At 30.9% G+C, this 18,622-nt stretch overlaps 1 protein-coding gene across 1 annotated transcript; it reads left to right on the forward strand.

The window, feature by feature from the left end:
• Positions 1-9,972: 9,972 nt before the first annotated feature.
• On the forward strand, positions 9,973-11,406 carry LOC132742147 (uncharacterized). Its single transcript, XM_060730473.1, has 2 exons — positions 9,973-10,158; positions 10,552-11,406. Exons 1-2 carry the CDS (start codon positions 9,973-9,975, stop codon positions 11,404-11,406), a joined length of 1,041 nt encoding a protein of 346 aa, XP_060586456.1.
• The last annotated feature ends 7,216 nt before the right edge of the window (positions 11,407-18,622 follow it).

Consider the following 18,622-nt stretch of genomic DNA (forward strand, 5'->3'; position numbering starts at 1 on the left):
TTACTTATATGCATATATTACTTAATTAAGGTCATACAAATAATTGGACAAAGAATAAAACACATAATCGTAATATTGAATAGTATAATATTCATAAAATCAATTACTAAAAGATAATAGGCTTTCAAATATTTGCAGTAGAACACAACTCAAATACTTTTCGCACAAAAGTTTTTCATGTGTGTAACAACAATAGCGATCCAAATGCGAAATTCCTAATAGTATGAAAAATGGCACATGTATAATACATAATTACGTAACATTTGAATAATTGGTAGTTATCAAATATTTGTTGAATTACATTTGTGTTAAATGTTTTCCTTATAAGTAGATTTAATTCTGTAGTGTTATTAAACAATAGTTATCCGAACTGGAATATAGTTTAATCCCTGCACTATTTTGATGACAACATCGTTATCAAGTAAATCATTTCTTACATAATATATAAACCAGTTTTGGCATTGATATAATAACTGATGATAACTAATAATTGGTATATAACAACTAGACTTCCTAATGCCTATGAACTTTTCTTCTTGATTTGATTTGGTACCAGATACTTCTTTGCATGTTTCAGCATTTTTCTATGATAAAATTATGTAAAATATGTCATTCATAAGAATAATTTGAAATCATATATGGAATTCATTTGACATATGCATTATTTGATATAACTACATGCTAATTGCGTTCTCCATATTTGTCATTATTTACAGAATGATGAAAAACTATGTGCCACAAAATGAGTTTTCATTATGTTTGACATCATATGTTGAAAAGTTCATGCAACAATTTAAACATTTACATTTTACAAATTATATCGTTCTGTTTGCAAATACACTGTCTATCTAGAACCTTAAAAACGCGTTAGGAACAATTATTTCTTTTAAACCAGTTATTACCATCAACTCTGTGAGAGTGGTATGATTTCTTATACTAAAATGCAAAGTAATGTTAGATTTGAAATAATGGTATATGGTAACATATTTTATCACGTGTTCATCATATGAAATAATACGATGTCTAATTTCTACATTATTAACAATAATAATTACAAATCTAAACAAAACCGATTATATTAATTCCGTAAATAGTATTGTTCAGTTTAAATGTTTGGAACTGTCACTTAACAATTTTCTTGATTATCAAGATGGAAAATTAAAAGTCGTCAGACACAGTCAAAAGCCTGGGTGGAACGCAGGAGATGCAGGTTGACCTTTGGTAAATGCTCCAACAGGGTAAAATAACATTGCATTGCTCAATTATCACTAGAACTCGCATTTTTTGCTTAAAAATGTTTTAAAGTGTAATATATCTAAAATTTCAGATAATTTATCCTCCAAGAAAAAAACAGTGTAGTGCACAGCATGTGAAATCATAGAGATAAACCTAACATTTCGATGACAGCTAATTATCGGAAAATGATGGATACGTTTATAACGAGACATATTACACTATATGATTAGATCATTTTCTGTGTAGTTTGTAGACAGACATGGAAAAGGCAATCCCTTATTGTCATTGTTAACTTCATGCGGTTAAAACATTGTTGTTATTTTCTCATTTAATCTTTATTAAGTGAATATTTTGTTTTTGATGTAATACCCCGGTTTGTGCAAAGGTGTGTTCTTCGGTGCTTTACTACTAAGCTTTAAAATTTTGTCCTCCCGTTCCTTTAAATGTCAAAAGAAAATTATGTTTTCAAAATAATTATAGCTAAACCAATTGTGTTTCTTTTCCTTTATTGTTTTACCTTTATAGCTTTTTATCAATAAGTGTTCAACTGAAGTACTTTGAAGGTGTTTTTTAAGAACATAAACATACACAAGATATACTGTGACTGGCATTGTAGGAAATAGTCGTTTGATGATGTATCTCTTACATAAATTGTGATAAAAAGAGCTTGTGCATCTACCTTCTGTATATAACAAAAATATTTCGTATTAATTTTATACAGTCAAGTAATAAAAGTATAAATAATGTATAAATGGACTTGATTTGGCTCTTTTGAAGGGATCATTGCAGACAATTGTTGCAAGAAATTGCACAAGATTTTTTTTTCTTTGAATGAAATGCATTAGACTGTCAGTTTGGATTCTCATTTTATGCAATTTGAATGACATGTCACAGTAACTTAAGAGCAAAAACACATCAGCGCTGCTTCAATCTTTTAAATGAGTTTGATACAAGAAAAAGTTCAATGAATGATAACGAAAACAAAGTAATTTCAAAGGTAATTACAAAATTAATATAGATTCAACATGAATGTTGCACAGTATTTTCTAATACTTATATCATTGTCGGCATTTCTTCATATCATTTTCGGCAAAACTTGTTACAGCGCACTTGAATCAGACACACACGATTTCATTTATGGTATTTAAAGTAATCAGCTAATTAAGGAAATGGATTACGGTAATTGTGATATTTTCGAGCCAGTGGTACGAAGGCCATAAATACTTTATTTATTTCCTAATGAAACAAATAAATAGCCTTCCGCGGCAAATATTGTAATTGTTACACTGTCAACCAATGATATAGTTGTAACAGCAACGTGATGTTATAGAAGCATGCATTACTCAACAGTATGATAGATATATGACAAAATATACAACAGAACAGAATCAGTGTTTGAACAGTGTCTATCATGATACAATAATTACCTTGGCTCGAAATTAGATAAATTTTGTCTCTCAATGAAAATGAAAATCCTGTCCGTGAAATGCCTTTTCTTCCTAATGACTGTTAGGATTTATAAACCTGTCATGCAAAAACATGAGTTTAAAAATACTATTCTCGATAATGAGGCTCCCATTTACAAAAACAAATTATACACATTGGAGACACATATGTATGTTATTGTCTCATATAGTTGTGAACCACAACAGTATAAGAATAATAATACCCCTCCCAACCTTATGTAATGTCAAGATAGATTATATATAACATATTAAGATTTTCACTAAAATATTTATAAATATATAACACTCGTGTCTGGCGAAATAATAGACTAATCAACGATTCAAGAATATGGGGCCAACCTAGAAATAATTGCAGCAGAATGTATCATGATGGTTTTTGGAACAGTTATATGTGTACAATTATAAGCACAAAGATCTCCCTTGTTTTGTAAAATACACCTTCGTAACAATGCATAATCTGTTTATTAAATTTTGACAAAAATTGATGATGATATAAATTTTAAATAAGACAAAATTAATGTGAAATTCTGCACAAGTACCATTTGAAACGTGTCCGTTCTAAGTTATTTTTTTACAATACTACATAGACTTTAACCAAGATTTTCCAGAAAATAATTATATTATTGTTGATTTATAACACCAATTTGTCATTACAATAATTACAATTATTTGCTTTTTCTAGGCCAAAGACACTCCAGTACTTATAATGTGATAATGGTCGTCACACAACACAAAAGAAATTGTTTCGCACGCAAAAAAGTAGCACAAGGGGCAGCAGCTTCGAAAGGTTTGGCAAAAATGTTTAATGTCAAAGACAGACAGAAATGCAACTTTACATGAGCAAACAATTATAAAACTAGTACGCTTGATCTTCTGTCCATTGCATCTCATTTCTGTATATAAATTTAACATATTTCAAGTTTTATTCCGAAGGAAATTAGGATTATACCTGTATTTTTTATACAAAATAATAATACTAATAATAACAAAAAATAAATTACAAATAGAAAATAATAATAATAATAAGACCATGTTTGTTTAAAACCTTCTAAAGATACATTAAGATTGCTAGAATGCAGGGTGTATTGAAATGTGCTGATTTAGATTACTATAATTTTGCAATACAATTTTACTGAAATGATTGAAGTAAACTAATTGCGGAACAAAATAATTATTCTTGTTATCTTAAATGATTTTAAGTGAGGTATAATGAAAACTGGCTATAATCTATTATCATAATATAGTATTTCTATAAGCTATAGATTTGGTAATCATGAAGCTAGGAAGATCATGTTTCTTAAACATATGTTGTTGTTTTTTATTTTACATAGTAAATGTACATACAAAATGTATTTTCATTTTTTTTTTGTTTGGGTCGTCAGACCAAACAAATAATGGTAGCGAAATTTCAGACTCTAATGCTGTTAATTGCAAGTGCCGAAAGTAGTCCACTTTAATACTTCGCTTTAAACATGAAATGTTTGCTCAGATTTTCTATATTTCTGTTTGAATATCTGGTCTTACAAAAACTTTTTATTATAAATATGATAAAAAAAATGGAAAATGAAATTTGAATTCTGAACGATTATTTTTTACCATTACTGACATTTTAATCAAATACGTTGTCATTAATGAGATTAGTTTCTGACATTGAGAGGAAATAAAGCAATACAGATTTAATCAGATTAAAAGTCATTCAGAGAGTTAAATTGTTTATTATGTAAATGAAAACACTATATCTATGAATGACATTGATATGCAGCATGAAATCTGCACTGAAACGTAGAAAGGAATCTGAAGCACTACACAATGTTGAATAAATAAGAGACTTAATGCACAAGCACCTTCAAAACTCGCAAAGTTTTTCTTTAATCTGTCTTTTTTTCAAATAAATTTAACAAATAAAAGGACGTGTATTAACTTACCGAGTCTTAAATAATATCGTTAGCGTACACATTTTTTACACGTAACAATCGTGCTTAACTTTGCATTCAACAAGTGAGATGTTATGTTATAGGAGAAAATTATAGATGACCTTATTGTCCATCGTCAAACAGATAAATACATGAATCTACCTTTGAGATTAACAATAACTATAACTGTTAATCTCTTTTATCATTTTATAGATTGTATCATGTAAATTAATATAAATTTATTTTTGAGAATTGTGTTGCAACAATAAGAGAGATATACATTCATAAATTGTTAAGTTGACCTTCACCAATGAAAGAGAGCATATCCTTTTCAACACAATATGTGCCCTACGTCATGATGTGTTGTATTTATTAAAATCGTTTTTTTCTCTTTATTAAGAGAATTTGCCTCTTTTACGGTTGTTCTTAACACAATATATAAATAATTTAACGCCTGTGCCTACGTTATAACATGCACGGTTAATGTTTATTGCCATGTAAAATAGTTGAAAATGACATTGTTAATGTCAAAACATTGTAATTTAAAGTTATATTCTAGTAATACCGCCTAGAAATAATTTTAAAAAAAACTATAGACATTTTACATGTATGTAATAACTAGAGGTTAATTTGTTTTGACATGCAATTTATACATTTGTAAGTAATTAACATTGAACATATTGAAAAGTGTAGGCGATGCGTTAATAATACAAACGGATATGTATTATTTAGTTTTCAAAATAAAATAAGTCGGGGTTAACAGAAAGACGACTGATTTATTTCAATGTTTTTGATCAATTTATAGTCAACATCGTTGTATCTTTTAAAATTTGCAAATAAAATGTTTTCCTCGTCCATGAAATTTATGAACGTTTTGTCATTTTTGCAACAAGAAAGATTTAAGATTGTGAGACTGGGTAACGCAGCGTATGTGAATGATACGTTGCCATGCATGCACGGAAGGGCACCTGAGGTCTTCCTCCACTGTCGCCATATGACTTATACTATGTCGGTATGACGTGTAACCCAATCCAACAAACAAAAGAAAAGCCATGTAAGCCACATTGGTAACGGATAAGACATATCTTATGTATATAAAGTTTCCTAACAATGACACTGAACACGTGTCTTTGCTCATCATTCAAATGAAATATAAAAAAATCCTTGACACAAATATGGCAGGTTTAATTAATAATTTGTTTAATTTTTTGTCACATCAAGACTGAAATGAAGGAAATTATCGCCAATTCTCGGAAACTTATTAAATACGTTGCACTTTGATGTGGCTAAAGCAATTGCTGACTGATTGATTTATACATTTTGAATAAACCTGAAGATCAGTTGTTTTGTGTTATCTGACGTCATTTGAATAAAATTTTTAAATTATTTGCTAATCAAGCTGGGATAGGGTCTGACCTCAAAAGGTGTCTGTGGGCGTTTTCAAAGTTTGTAAACATGATAATTATTCATTTTAGTTTTAAACTAATATGTTTCAAATCATCAGTAAAAGAGTAAATTCGACTGCGGATAACCATGACCGAGTCGTGTATGTAAAATTTTCAAATAAAAACGCCACGTGTCAAATACACGAAAAGGCAAATGCATATGAGATATATAAACATCAAACCCATGCTTAAATGTTGGGCGAACATATGTATATTTTGTGACGAATAATGTTTGTGTGTATTGTATTAGCATAACGAACTATTTTAAAACACAATTTTAAAAAAAAAGGAGGAGAGGACAAAGGTACAGGCAAAAGATTAGTTCGTAAAAAGATGTAGCAGAATGCACTAATGAACGGTCAACTTTTTCAAATTACCATAATTCAACAGTCGACAAAATTTGAAAGACTACAATTAAATTCACTTATCAATTGTAAAAAGAATTCAGATTTAAATTCAGATTTAAATAAAAACTCTGAAATCAATTAGAAAAAATACAAATTAAGTGTACAGATATCCAACTAGTTTGTAGAGAAAATTACAATATTTATTTCCTGGGCGAAAATTGAAAACCCATTTTCATATTGTAGTATTATGATAATTATTACAATTATATTTATTGTGCCTTTTTTCTGAAAGTGATTTCCCTGAGGAAAGGACTCTCATTCGTGTTTTAATTATTTATTGCATCAGAAGGAATCAAAATCTATACTTAGGCTTGTATATTTGTAATACGCACAAGTGAAACTGTGTAAATCAAAAACTGTTTGGTATATTTGTAGCTTGCGGTCTATTGCCGTCAAACATATGTTCGAACACACAAATAAAGTATTAAGGACTTAAGTTACAATGGAAATATCGATTTAATTTTGTGTTGTCCTTATAATAATCATGGCGCACGTTTTTTATTATCATTCAATGATGTACCTTATAAATAGTGATAACATGTTATATCCATTGTTTGAATATACTTCGGAATTCTATTACACGAAAACACAACTGTCAAATTCATATTGGACGAGGCGCTAGCCTGATATAGGATTTCACAGCTTTTAACGAATCCAACAGAAATCAGTATTATTCTCAAAAATATATAATGACATCTTTATTTCAACACCACCATTTTTTTTGTCATTTTGAGCTATATGGTGTACTTTGTGTATTTGAATGGATTTTTTTTAGGCTTGAAATGTAGACGAAGTTAAATTGATAAGATTTGATCGAATATTATTTTTATTGGAACATCATGTGTTAAAAATGCTTCTGTAATTAAGTATTAAATTATCAAATTTATGATGTCAAACATTTTTTCTATTCATTTTCTTAATTAAGCGTAAATAAAAACGAATGAAGGTTTTTCTAGGATCATCATTTGAGAATATACTTTATGCATACCATGCAACCTTGAATAAAGTAATATTTGAAAGGAAATTTTGACATTGCTGGAAATTATTCATTGATTTGCAAATAGAGGCTTTAGTTACATGTCCCAACAACAAAGAAGATAATATTCGTTTGTGCAATATTCTGTTTGCTTGTTTTAGTTTGTTCGTATTTCATTTATCACAACATTAGTTTAAAACGTAAAATCTAAAATCAAAGATCGAAACACAACATACATTTAAAAACTTATCATTTTAATAAAATGTTTTATAACTGAATCTTAAGGCGTAACCATCATCTCTATCAAAGCATAAGAACAGAAGCAAAATGTAGTCTGAATGTCTACTGAACAATAATCAAAACAATATACATCATGTTTAATGCTTGTATTGATCAAAAGACCTTTGTAATAACGTACTCAAGTCTCATAAATGTATTTGGCTATATTGGTATCATTTTTGTGGGTAAAATAAAGTCATTTTAAGCAATTTGTTTTAAATGTTCCTACTACAAGAACACCCGGTCATGATATCATTACAGGTACCTGGTCAAGAAGATTGTGATTTATGTTTGTTTATTACTCGTAGTGGATTTATTCATTTTAACTTCTCTTCAACTTTTGCGTAAGAAAATCAGTCGGAACATGGCACTATTAACAATATTATTAACAATATTAATTACAATATTACAAAATGACGTTAAGAAAACAAACTCGTCAATTTTACAAATTTCGGAAAAAGAATAAATTATAAAATCAATGAAAGAAAATTCGGTTGGTATTTGTAAGAAAAAGTGCCTCAACCTCAAAGGAACAAATTCGTTAGCATGATGTAGGAAATATTAGTTATTTCCTACGACAACATTTGCATTTATGTATAGCATTGCTTATTCCATTGTATTTGAAAAAACGTATTCATTACATTTGTTTATTTTACTTATCTGTTCATATATTGTAAAACACAAAGACATAATTCAACAACAATACCAAAATAAGTGAAGACATTCATTTTGTCTGGAGAACACCACTTCATCTTGTTAGTTAAGCATTCTTAACAACCTCATTTCAAATATAAATGCAAATAAGTATGACAACTCATTTTGACGATATATTGACCACAAATCATATAGATTATAAAAACTAATGTTTATTATTAAAATAAAAGCAAATTCACAGAGTGAAATTATACAATGACTGAAGGCCTAGAAGAAAATGAAGTTTTAATAAAATCAATTCTTTAGACAAAGTATTAAAAGCCACTAATAACAAATGATTGTTTACTCAGAAGAATAAGTATCTTAAACAAAACAATAGTTTTAATCGTTACCTGTGTACCTTGTCATGTAACTTCAAAGACGACAGCCGTATGTTAAAACTGATATGTTTTCTGATCCCGATTTCTGCTCCATTAAAGTTGTATGCTTTGAGCAAACATAATTAGACGTTATGGTGATAATGCAAACCAAACGTTTAATGATGAGTAATATATCTGCAAACAAATCACTACAGTCTTTGTACTGTTGATGTGGTCTTTGATAGTATAAATAAAACCAAATAATAGATGATATTGAATGGGTATAGGAAAAATGCTAAATTTATTGAACGAGTTGAATACAATCTTCTTATGTGAGCGTCTGGTGAGTATAATATTGTTTTATTCAACGAGTTCAATAAATTTAATATTGAACCACACGAATATGATATTCGTTTTTATGACATATTCAAACTAAGAACGGATAACAGTTTAAAAGAGCCAATTTTCATTGAAGCGTCTTTAGTGTAACGCCAACACTGGCGCTATGTTTGTATGAGGATTGATCAAAAAGTTCTTGGCCCGATGTATTTCCGGTAGTCGGGGAAACTAATGGTCTTACATTTCAATATAATCGCCCTCTACATCAATGCACATTGCCCACCTCTGCTCCAACTTGTTTAACCCTTCAAAATAGAACTCTCTATTTTGGTCCTCAAAGAACTCATTGACGCCTCCACGACACCTTCATTGCTTCCAAGACGTCTTCCTATAAGCTTGGTTTTCACATTCGGAAACAGGTAGAAGTAAGAGGGGCCAAGTTCGGAGAGTATGGGGGATAGGGAAGAATTTCAAAGCCGCAGTAAGTTGCAGCAGCCATCATAACTTGGGATGTTTGAGCTGACGCATTGACATGCAGGAGCAGAACGCATTGAGTCAGTTTGCCCCTCCTTTTACGTGCGATTTCTTGATGCAGATGTCTCAATTCGTCTGCATATATAGTACGTACCGTTTATTGTACGACTTTGCTCAAGATTGTCAATCATGATTATCCCCTGTCTATCCCAAAAAAATGAAAGGCATCTGTCGGGAATTGCGCTCATAATCATGTGCCGTTAAATGACGCCAACGTATGCGTGACGTTAGAGTACGTCACTTCCTATGTTTTGTAATATAAACGTTAGTAGTTTGAATAGACGCATAAACAAGACACAACGTGTTGTACATTATTATCGTAGTATAATACCCTATCCGACATTGGTGCCGTGACGAAAACATTATGAAGATAGATAAATTGCGATCAGTGAGAGAAGGTCAACGAAGATGTGTAGAAATTCAGCTTGAACGAATTGAACGGGGGAAAGAGAATTCATCGATGACAGAATTTAAAGCAATTCTCGAAGCCATTGTCAGAAAAGCAGAGACGATCAAATCCTTAAACGAAAAGATTTTAGAACTAACGGAAGTAATCGACATCTAGGAGTAAATAGTAAGCAGTGAAGAATATGGATTAACGTTGGAGATAAAGGCGAGAGAACTTCGAGCTTATAGCGAAAACAGAAAAAGCAACACTGAAGAACAACAGAATGCTTATAGCGAACCATCTAACCCGCAAAACCAGAACCAAGACGGAAGTGGTTCTCTGATCGAAAATAATAACGTGAATAATGGTAACAGTTCTTTGCAAAATGTGAGTACATTTCATTCAAACACGTCGCTTTATCACAGGCTGCCGAAATTATCACTGCCTGTCTTTAGTGGTGACTTTCTCGAAAGGCAAAGTTTTTGGGATGCTTTTGATTCATCTGTTCATCAAAACCCGAATCTTACAGAAGTTCAAAAATTTAATTATTTGAAGACACAACAAGAAGGCAGTGCGGCTCAAGTTATTCGAGGATTTGCACTTACGCATGCAAATTACATACAAGCAGTCGATTTACTGAAGGAGAGGTTCGGACAGACTCATAAAATCATTCATGCGTATATACAGGCGTTTCTAAACCTGCCAGCCCCGAGCAATACTCTACACAGTATGAGAAATTATATCGACAAATTAGAAGCTTATATCCGTGGATTGGAGTCCCTAGGCCAAAATCAAAATACATATGGAACGCTTTTAGTACCGGTCATTATAGACAAACTTCCGGCAGAAATTCGCAAGAGTTTAGCACGAGAAAATGGCAGCGATGAGTGGTTATTAGAAACTTTACGAAAAACGTTATACCGTGAACGGAATATCATAGAGGCTGGGCAGACTACAGATGATTTAACAGGATATAGAACTACAGCGTCGTTTTTCACGGGCGCGAGACAGAAAACAGGAACCGGAAGTCACGTGACACAGAATTCCGCACGCGAAACGTTTGATGACCAGGAACAGTGCATTTTGTGCAACGAATTTCACAATGCCAAAGACTGTACAAAAGTAACTGATGTGAGAGCTAGAAAAGACATTATAAGAAATAAACATTTATGTTTTAATTGCTTGAATATTCACCACCAAGTCATTAACTGTCCATCAAACTACAAGTGCTTCAAATGTAGAAGAAAACATCACCATAGTATATGTGAAAGTAGTCCAGATTCAAATTTAAATATCGGTGCTAGCGAGTCAACCCAATCTTCAACCGAATATCAACCCACAAATCAAGCACAAACTGCAACTTTACAGTCAAGTGACGCATATGAAGCGTTCATAGATTACGACACGTAGAGAAGCGTTACAGAGAAATGAGAAGGAGTACAGTTATTATTAAAGTCACAGACTATAAACATTTATAAGATATATGAATTATCAATTGAGAGACATTTGTGTTATTTAAAAAAAATGACTTTTTATTTAAATGTATTTTAGAAAGGAGTTAGAATCTATATCTAAGATTTGTTGAAATAAACTGATATTAATTTTAATAATTTATCATTTTGCGGCCCCCAGAATGTCGGGAATTGCGCTCATAATCATGTGCCGTTAAATGACGCCTATGTTTTGTAATATAAACGTTAGTAGTTTGAATAGACGCATAAACCAGACACAACGTGTTGTACATGTACATTTTTATCGTAGTATAATACCCTATCCGACAGCATCATCTTTCTTGCTGATGGCACCCTCTTGAATTTCTTCGGAGAGGGTGAGCCAGAATGCTTCCACTGCATGTGTGTGGGTTCTTTTATTCTGGATCGAAGTGACCCACAAAAGATATCTTGAAATGTCAAGCCTGGTGTCCATTTCTGGTCTTCAGTCAACTGACTGGGGACCCATCTAGCGGAAACCTTTGACATGCCATAGACATCAATCAGAATTGCCTGAACTGAACCAAAGCTTATACCCACTTTCCTAGCAATGCTTCGCAGGTATCGCCTTCTGTCGCACATGACCAGATCGTGCACAGCTTCGGCAGTTTCATCGTTGGTGGTCTCTTTTGGACAACAAGGCCGCTCATCATCTCCAATGCTCTCCCTGCCCCTCTTAAATTCAGCAGCCCGTTTTTTCTCAGTGCTATAGGAAGGGAACTCCTTCCCAAGTGTATTTATGAAATCCTTTTTGATTTCAACTTTCTCCATTTGGTCTAAATAACACACCCATTTACTTATCAAAGTGTGTTTTTTGTCACTTAATCTGTGTTAAACCGCGTGTAACTCGGTTAGTAATCTTCAATAATATATCGGTATCAAAGTATCGTGTGTAAATGTCAGTGTAGAGCTAGACGTATATCGGGCCGAGAACCTTATGATCATACCTCATAAATGCCACAAATGACGTCACGTCAACGTGCAATTATGTAATATCGTCTTTTATTCTTTTATTAAAGGGCTTGCTTTATAACACTCCTGCGCCGTAGATTACTAGATAAAAAATATTATAGACTAAATACTTTGTTCTTAATGTAGATAAATCTGTTTCTATATTTACTATGCTATTAAATCAAATTGCTTATCTCATTAACCAAAATAATTTATAACATTAAAAGTATTATATACGTACCATTATACGTACAATAAGACCAAACGGCCAATCAATGCTTAACAATTTTAACAATAAAATGGATAGATTCTGAATGACATTTTTAACCATCGCCAAACATAACACAATGAAATTATTGCAGGTTCTGTTTGAAAATATTAGTTAACATTTGAGAGCCAAAAACTGAATAATTTAGATAATGAAAATGTTAGCTACAAAGATAGATATTTCCTTACATATAAAGGATAGGGACCGACATTGTGATTATTGCCAAAAAATGAACAATTTTAGCGCGTTAAAAATAAACCATTTAATTTCATTTATTTTAAAATGGAAATTGGAAATTGTGTAAAAATGAATCACAACAGTACAATTGTGTTTCATTTTGATAATTCAAGAATGTAATATTGAAGTTCAACCATACACATTGGCATGGTAAGATGGCGCCTAAAACTAATCTGAACATAAAAGAATGAAACATGAAATTGCTATCCGTCATGGAGCGCTATTGTTATGATGTCAAAGATACAAATCATACCAGTGAATAGAATTTCTTATAATAGCATCAATGGGCTGTGAAGAAATTAGCAAAAATAGCCAGGTTCCTCAGATATTTGGTAATACCTCTCCAGTTAATTATTTTTTTCAACATAGTTCATCAATTCAATTCCATATTTTATCAATCCGTCCTAGATTTAAGTTAATTCATTAGAAATTGATATATAAGCATAATGGATATTACAAAATTATTATATATTTTATCATACTAAATTTAATCATATTGAGTCTAGTTAACATTTTTATTTCAGGTTCTTAAGTATCAGGCGATAATACATGTAACGTAAATGGAACAAGTGATGTTGATAACACAGCTGGGTTAATGAACTTGTTTGCAAAGACCCATTGTTCGATGTTCCATGGGGAGGAGTTAGGGTTATGATCCATTGTAGTCTGCATTATATCTAGCATATCCTGTAATATTTTGTTCATCTAATCATTGACCAATATATAAAGTCATAAAGTTAATACTAACTTTGTGAAACAAAAGAAACATTTTATATGCTGAATTCATATTTTATTTAGATTATTTTATTTGAATATTACACATTTAATAATAATCAGAATGTTGTTTGAGTTATATCTATTTACAGTAACATTTACAGTACATAAAAAACAACTGGCTAACAATACTTTATATAACGTTTCGTCATTGCAGTGTAATGAATAATCAGCGACTACAATTGTCAATATACGGCTCAAAATACACGTCAAAATATAAAATGGTCTCACATAGCTTGAGATAACAAGTATTTCGTTTCTTTTGATATTTTTGGATATTAATCAAAACGTGAACGAAATATTTAACTATCGAATGAGTACTGTAGTTAGATTATTAAGGGAAACGCATGTTATCCTTGAAATTTATTCTATAATTGCCAAATCGAAGTTTATGCAATATTTATAACCAAATCACAAACAAGTATTAACGCTATTCATTTATGTTTTTATGACACAAACGTAACATTCAGAGTATCCTTACTTACCTGACAAAATGGACTAATTTGAAATTAATTATTTCTCTGCGAATGACCAACAAAAGTCAACAGACCATTAGACCTAATAATGGCATATGAACTGTTAAAGTGTAATGACATGCAAGACAGTGTAAACATTATCTTATTGAGGTTTCTGATGATGCACAATGATATAGATCAGGTGACTTTATAGCTCCGATCTTTTATTTAAGTTAGTGTTCAACCATGTGTTTGACATCTAAAATTGAAAATGTATCACAACCATTCTTTCATTTCAAAAGGATTTTTTTCTTTGGCATTAATAGCATATCATGCAATGAGGTTTTTGATAAAACACAATGAGATTTATTTTCAAAATTAATAAACATTCTTTAAAATCATAACATATTTTACGAATATTCAAAATGTTATTAGTGTCCAACCATGTGTTTGACATTTTGACATCTAAAACTGAAAACAATGTTCCACATAGTTACATTCTTGCGTTTCAAAAATGAAAGTTTGTAATATGACATTTCATACCATGCCACCATTTATCTAGAAAACAATTAAAAAATCACATAAGAAATCTCAGGATATTTCCTTCCGAACGATTCCAGTTATTTTGTATTGTTAATCGAGCAACTAATTTTTTACATTTTAATTGTTTTGAAATGGCGTGCTCATTTTTTTTGTCTCATTTGCATTTGCTTGCAAAAATTTAAAATAGTTATTAATAAATTGATTAAATTATAATCATAGCTCAGTACTCAAAAAGTATTCTTATTAACAACACACTTTGCACTGTGATCGTAGCTTTTCACAAAACATTCTGAAAAGAAAAGGCGAATAAATAAATAAATAAATAAATGAAAATAAAAATAAAATTAATTGGAAACATCTCGCACATCAATTTTTGTTTTCTGTGAGTGACTGATGTTAATTTCATGCATAGCATGCAGTTTTAGATAAAATGCAATTTGAAAGAAGCTTGGAGGCTTCAGAGAATATTCATTGATTTTGAATAGAAGCTTACCATTTGATGTAACGGATCAATATCAGAACCAATACCATAAAGAATAATATAAAAGAATAAACAAATCTTTTCTTTAACGTAATACAGACACTACAGGCCACACGCATTCTTCAATGTCAATTAGTACAGATACTGGTATTCAAATGTTTTGTTTACATGTACTTAAGTACCTGTTATCTTTTTAATCTGACAAAAAAATGAAGATTGGATTGAAGTAGTCAGTGCAGTTATTAGACTCGATCTGACGGTGGTCCTGTGCTGCTTGGTTGTGTGGGGGTTGCTCTCATTTAACGCCGCCCTTCCTTGTTGATCTTGTTTTTTTTTTCATATTTTATTACAAACAACAGTATCAAACCGGTTTATTACCTAAGGCCTTTCTGTATCAGTCAAGCTAGAATTAAGTCACCATATGACCTCAAAGGTGTTGTTGATGCTTAAAACACAACACAGATCAATACAATGGTGTAAAAATAAATTAAAACTAAAACTCTGCGTTGCCTACGACGGTCATTTCGTACGCATCAGAACTCCAAACCAGTGTCAAATATAGTCGCTCAGATATTGCTTCGGTTCTCACAAGCTATCATAAAGGAGATCTATAAAGCTACCGAAAATAATTCCCGCTGCTGGTTTTCGTATAAGACTTTTCTTTGTCGCACCTTACTTTCAATAAAATATAAAGAGGTATGGAAAACATAAAAAAAATGGTTCGCCATATTTTTTTAAGAGTTATTTTATGAATTTTTCAATAATTTAAACTAACGTGTCAGACTGGATTGCCTCGTGTTTACATCGGTGCTCGAAAATCAATTTTAATTCCCCCTCCGATGTTAGTTTAACATAACGTCATTGTGGCGCCTTTATGAATGAGATCCATGCTTAGGATGTCGTCATTTTACTGTTGTACAAATTGCTGTAGATCTTATTTACCCTGATATGAAAACTATGATGTTACTATATCTAAGATGATATTTTAGCATCATATAAAACGAAATGGATAAGAAGATGGAAAATACCAATACAAATGCGTTATTTTTGTTGTCTTCGTTTTATTTGTCTTATCGAATAGAGAACATGTTCTGAAAAAACAGCTGCATATACATGTAGTCCGAACAGCGTTTGTTGACAGTTCTAAACCGTTTGTGTTTCTTTCGTCTTTCTCTATAATAATAAAATCACTAGGATTGATAGAAAATATTTTTCAAACTAATAAACCGTATACGCATTGCTTTAGAACTGAATCAGTGGCTAGAATCATTACCATTACTACCACTGGAGCAAACGAACACAGATAAATGGAACCTGAATGTCTGTGAAACAATCATAAAGGCAATATAGATCATGTTTAATGCCTCTATTGTTAGAATTTCCATTCTTATTTCGACCTGGTGTCTCTTAAATTTCGTGTGGCTGTGTTGGGTCTTAATTTTATTTAGATGTATACGAAATTTGGTTATAGTTTTTCCGGTTGAAATGAAGTAATTTCAAAAATTTTGACACATCACGAGACAAATACATTTGGTCATGATATCATTAAAGCAGAAAGCAATGAAAAAGAGTTCTGCCTCTAAAAGGGAAGTGTGATTTGTTTTTTGTTGTTTTTTTTTTTCAAATTTTTAAACTGTCACATGAGCATGAATTTCCTCAATCTCGGAAACGGAATTAACTAAAGAAAAAGAAAACTAGAATGATTATAGATAGAAACAGGTTTCTGACAAATCTATTAGTGGCGAAATCTTATATGACATACATCACAAGCAGAAGTTATACAAATAACAAGTGCATACTAAAATTAGATTTCAAATTTTTCAAAATAAATATAAACCGTTTTTCAACAAAAATAAAGAAAACGGAGATTGTTTTTAAAAATATTATCCCATTTGAATATTTTGGCCGAATTCAAGGAATTTATCATGATAGTGTTCATTTATGTGTATAGAACGAAAATAAATTTTATTAAATCATTATTCAAACAAATATGTACGGCCTGATGACGTTTGTTCAATTGGATAATTTTGTTCAAGTCTAATCTTATACAAATCAAAATCATTAATCGCTATTTTCGTTGAATTGGATAATTTTGTTCCACGTATAAGTAAGTATCTTGATATACAAATCAAAATCATTAATCGCTATATATGTACTTTGTTAAATTTAACATCAAAGAAAACAATCTGACGTGAAAGATGATACGATTTCCATATCGGATTTTTCTCTCATTGAATTTGTTTGCTTTGAGCAAACAGCATTAGCTGTTATGTGATATTGCACTTCAGGCTTTTAACGAGAAAATATATCTGTACGTAAAACACTTCCATTTGTCCTTGAAATTGATCATCAACAGTACTTCTTTAGAAATTATATCTTTTAAAAAGCAGTGTTGTATGAATAACATAAACAGTTCTTAAATTCAATCTTAATTTTCTGCAACAATTCGTATCTAGAAAGTTCTTTCATCTAAGACATTGTTCTTTGCTACTATAACGAATTTACTATTGCATAAAATTGATATGTTTGTAAAAAGATATTTAACATGAGTGGAGTTGATTCGTAATGGTAATCCTCAGTATGATTTATTTAAAGGTGTTATGTATGGCATAAATTTAAAACAACCTAAATAGAAGAGAATGACCAACCTACTTTTACACAGGAATGCTTACATTTACAAACAATATATCAGAACAGTTCTTGATAATAATACCCTCGTTTCAATTGTACCGTTTATTGCGTTATTTTATTGTCTTTAGGGGTCAAATTGATTTTAATATACCTTTTGCGAAAGCATTTAAACTCAGTCTAGCTTTTTCACAACAAAATAATTCAAGAAATTCAATTCCAAAAGTTGTATACTGTACTTTTTCAACTCAAAGGTCTCCTTTTCAGCATCTTATTTATCATGTGTATGTAAAGTTAATATTGTACCTCCTTTCATTGTACTAAAGAATTATTTTATTGGTATAAAATAACAAATAACGTTTGTCCTCACTTTAAAATTATATTTATGAACATTGACTCTTTATCATTAACAATAAATGCACAACAATATGTAATAACTGTTAAACAAGCGATTTCTTACAACATAAACAAGGCATGATAAGTAATGCAAATACATTTGTAATGCTACGGAAGTAAAATGTTTGTACAGTTAGGATGATGTACATATATAAATTGTAATCCTAGCTTTGAATTGTAATTTATTTCAATGCCTTTAGGCTATCAAACAACCAAAACTATTTGCATGATAGGACGGCGCCGCAAAAAAATAGAATCAGATATGAAACTGCCATTAATCATAATATGGTGTCAACAAGACTTATACAAAAAGTTAAAGTTTGTAAGCCAAAAACATGCAATATTTAGGAAAAATGGTTGATTGGTAGCAAAGATTGAAAGCGCGCTTGTTCATGTGATTTTG

The sequence above is a fragment of the Ruditapes philippinarum genome, unplaced genomic scaffold, assembly GCF_026571515.1.
Source record: "Ruditapes philippinarum isolate M1 unplaced genomic scaffold, ASM2657151v2 ctg1106_1_1_1_1, whole genome shotgun sequence".
Lineage (NCBI taxonomy): Eukaryota > Metazoa > Mollusca > Bivalvia > Venerida > Veneridae > Ruditapes > Ruditapes philippinarum.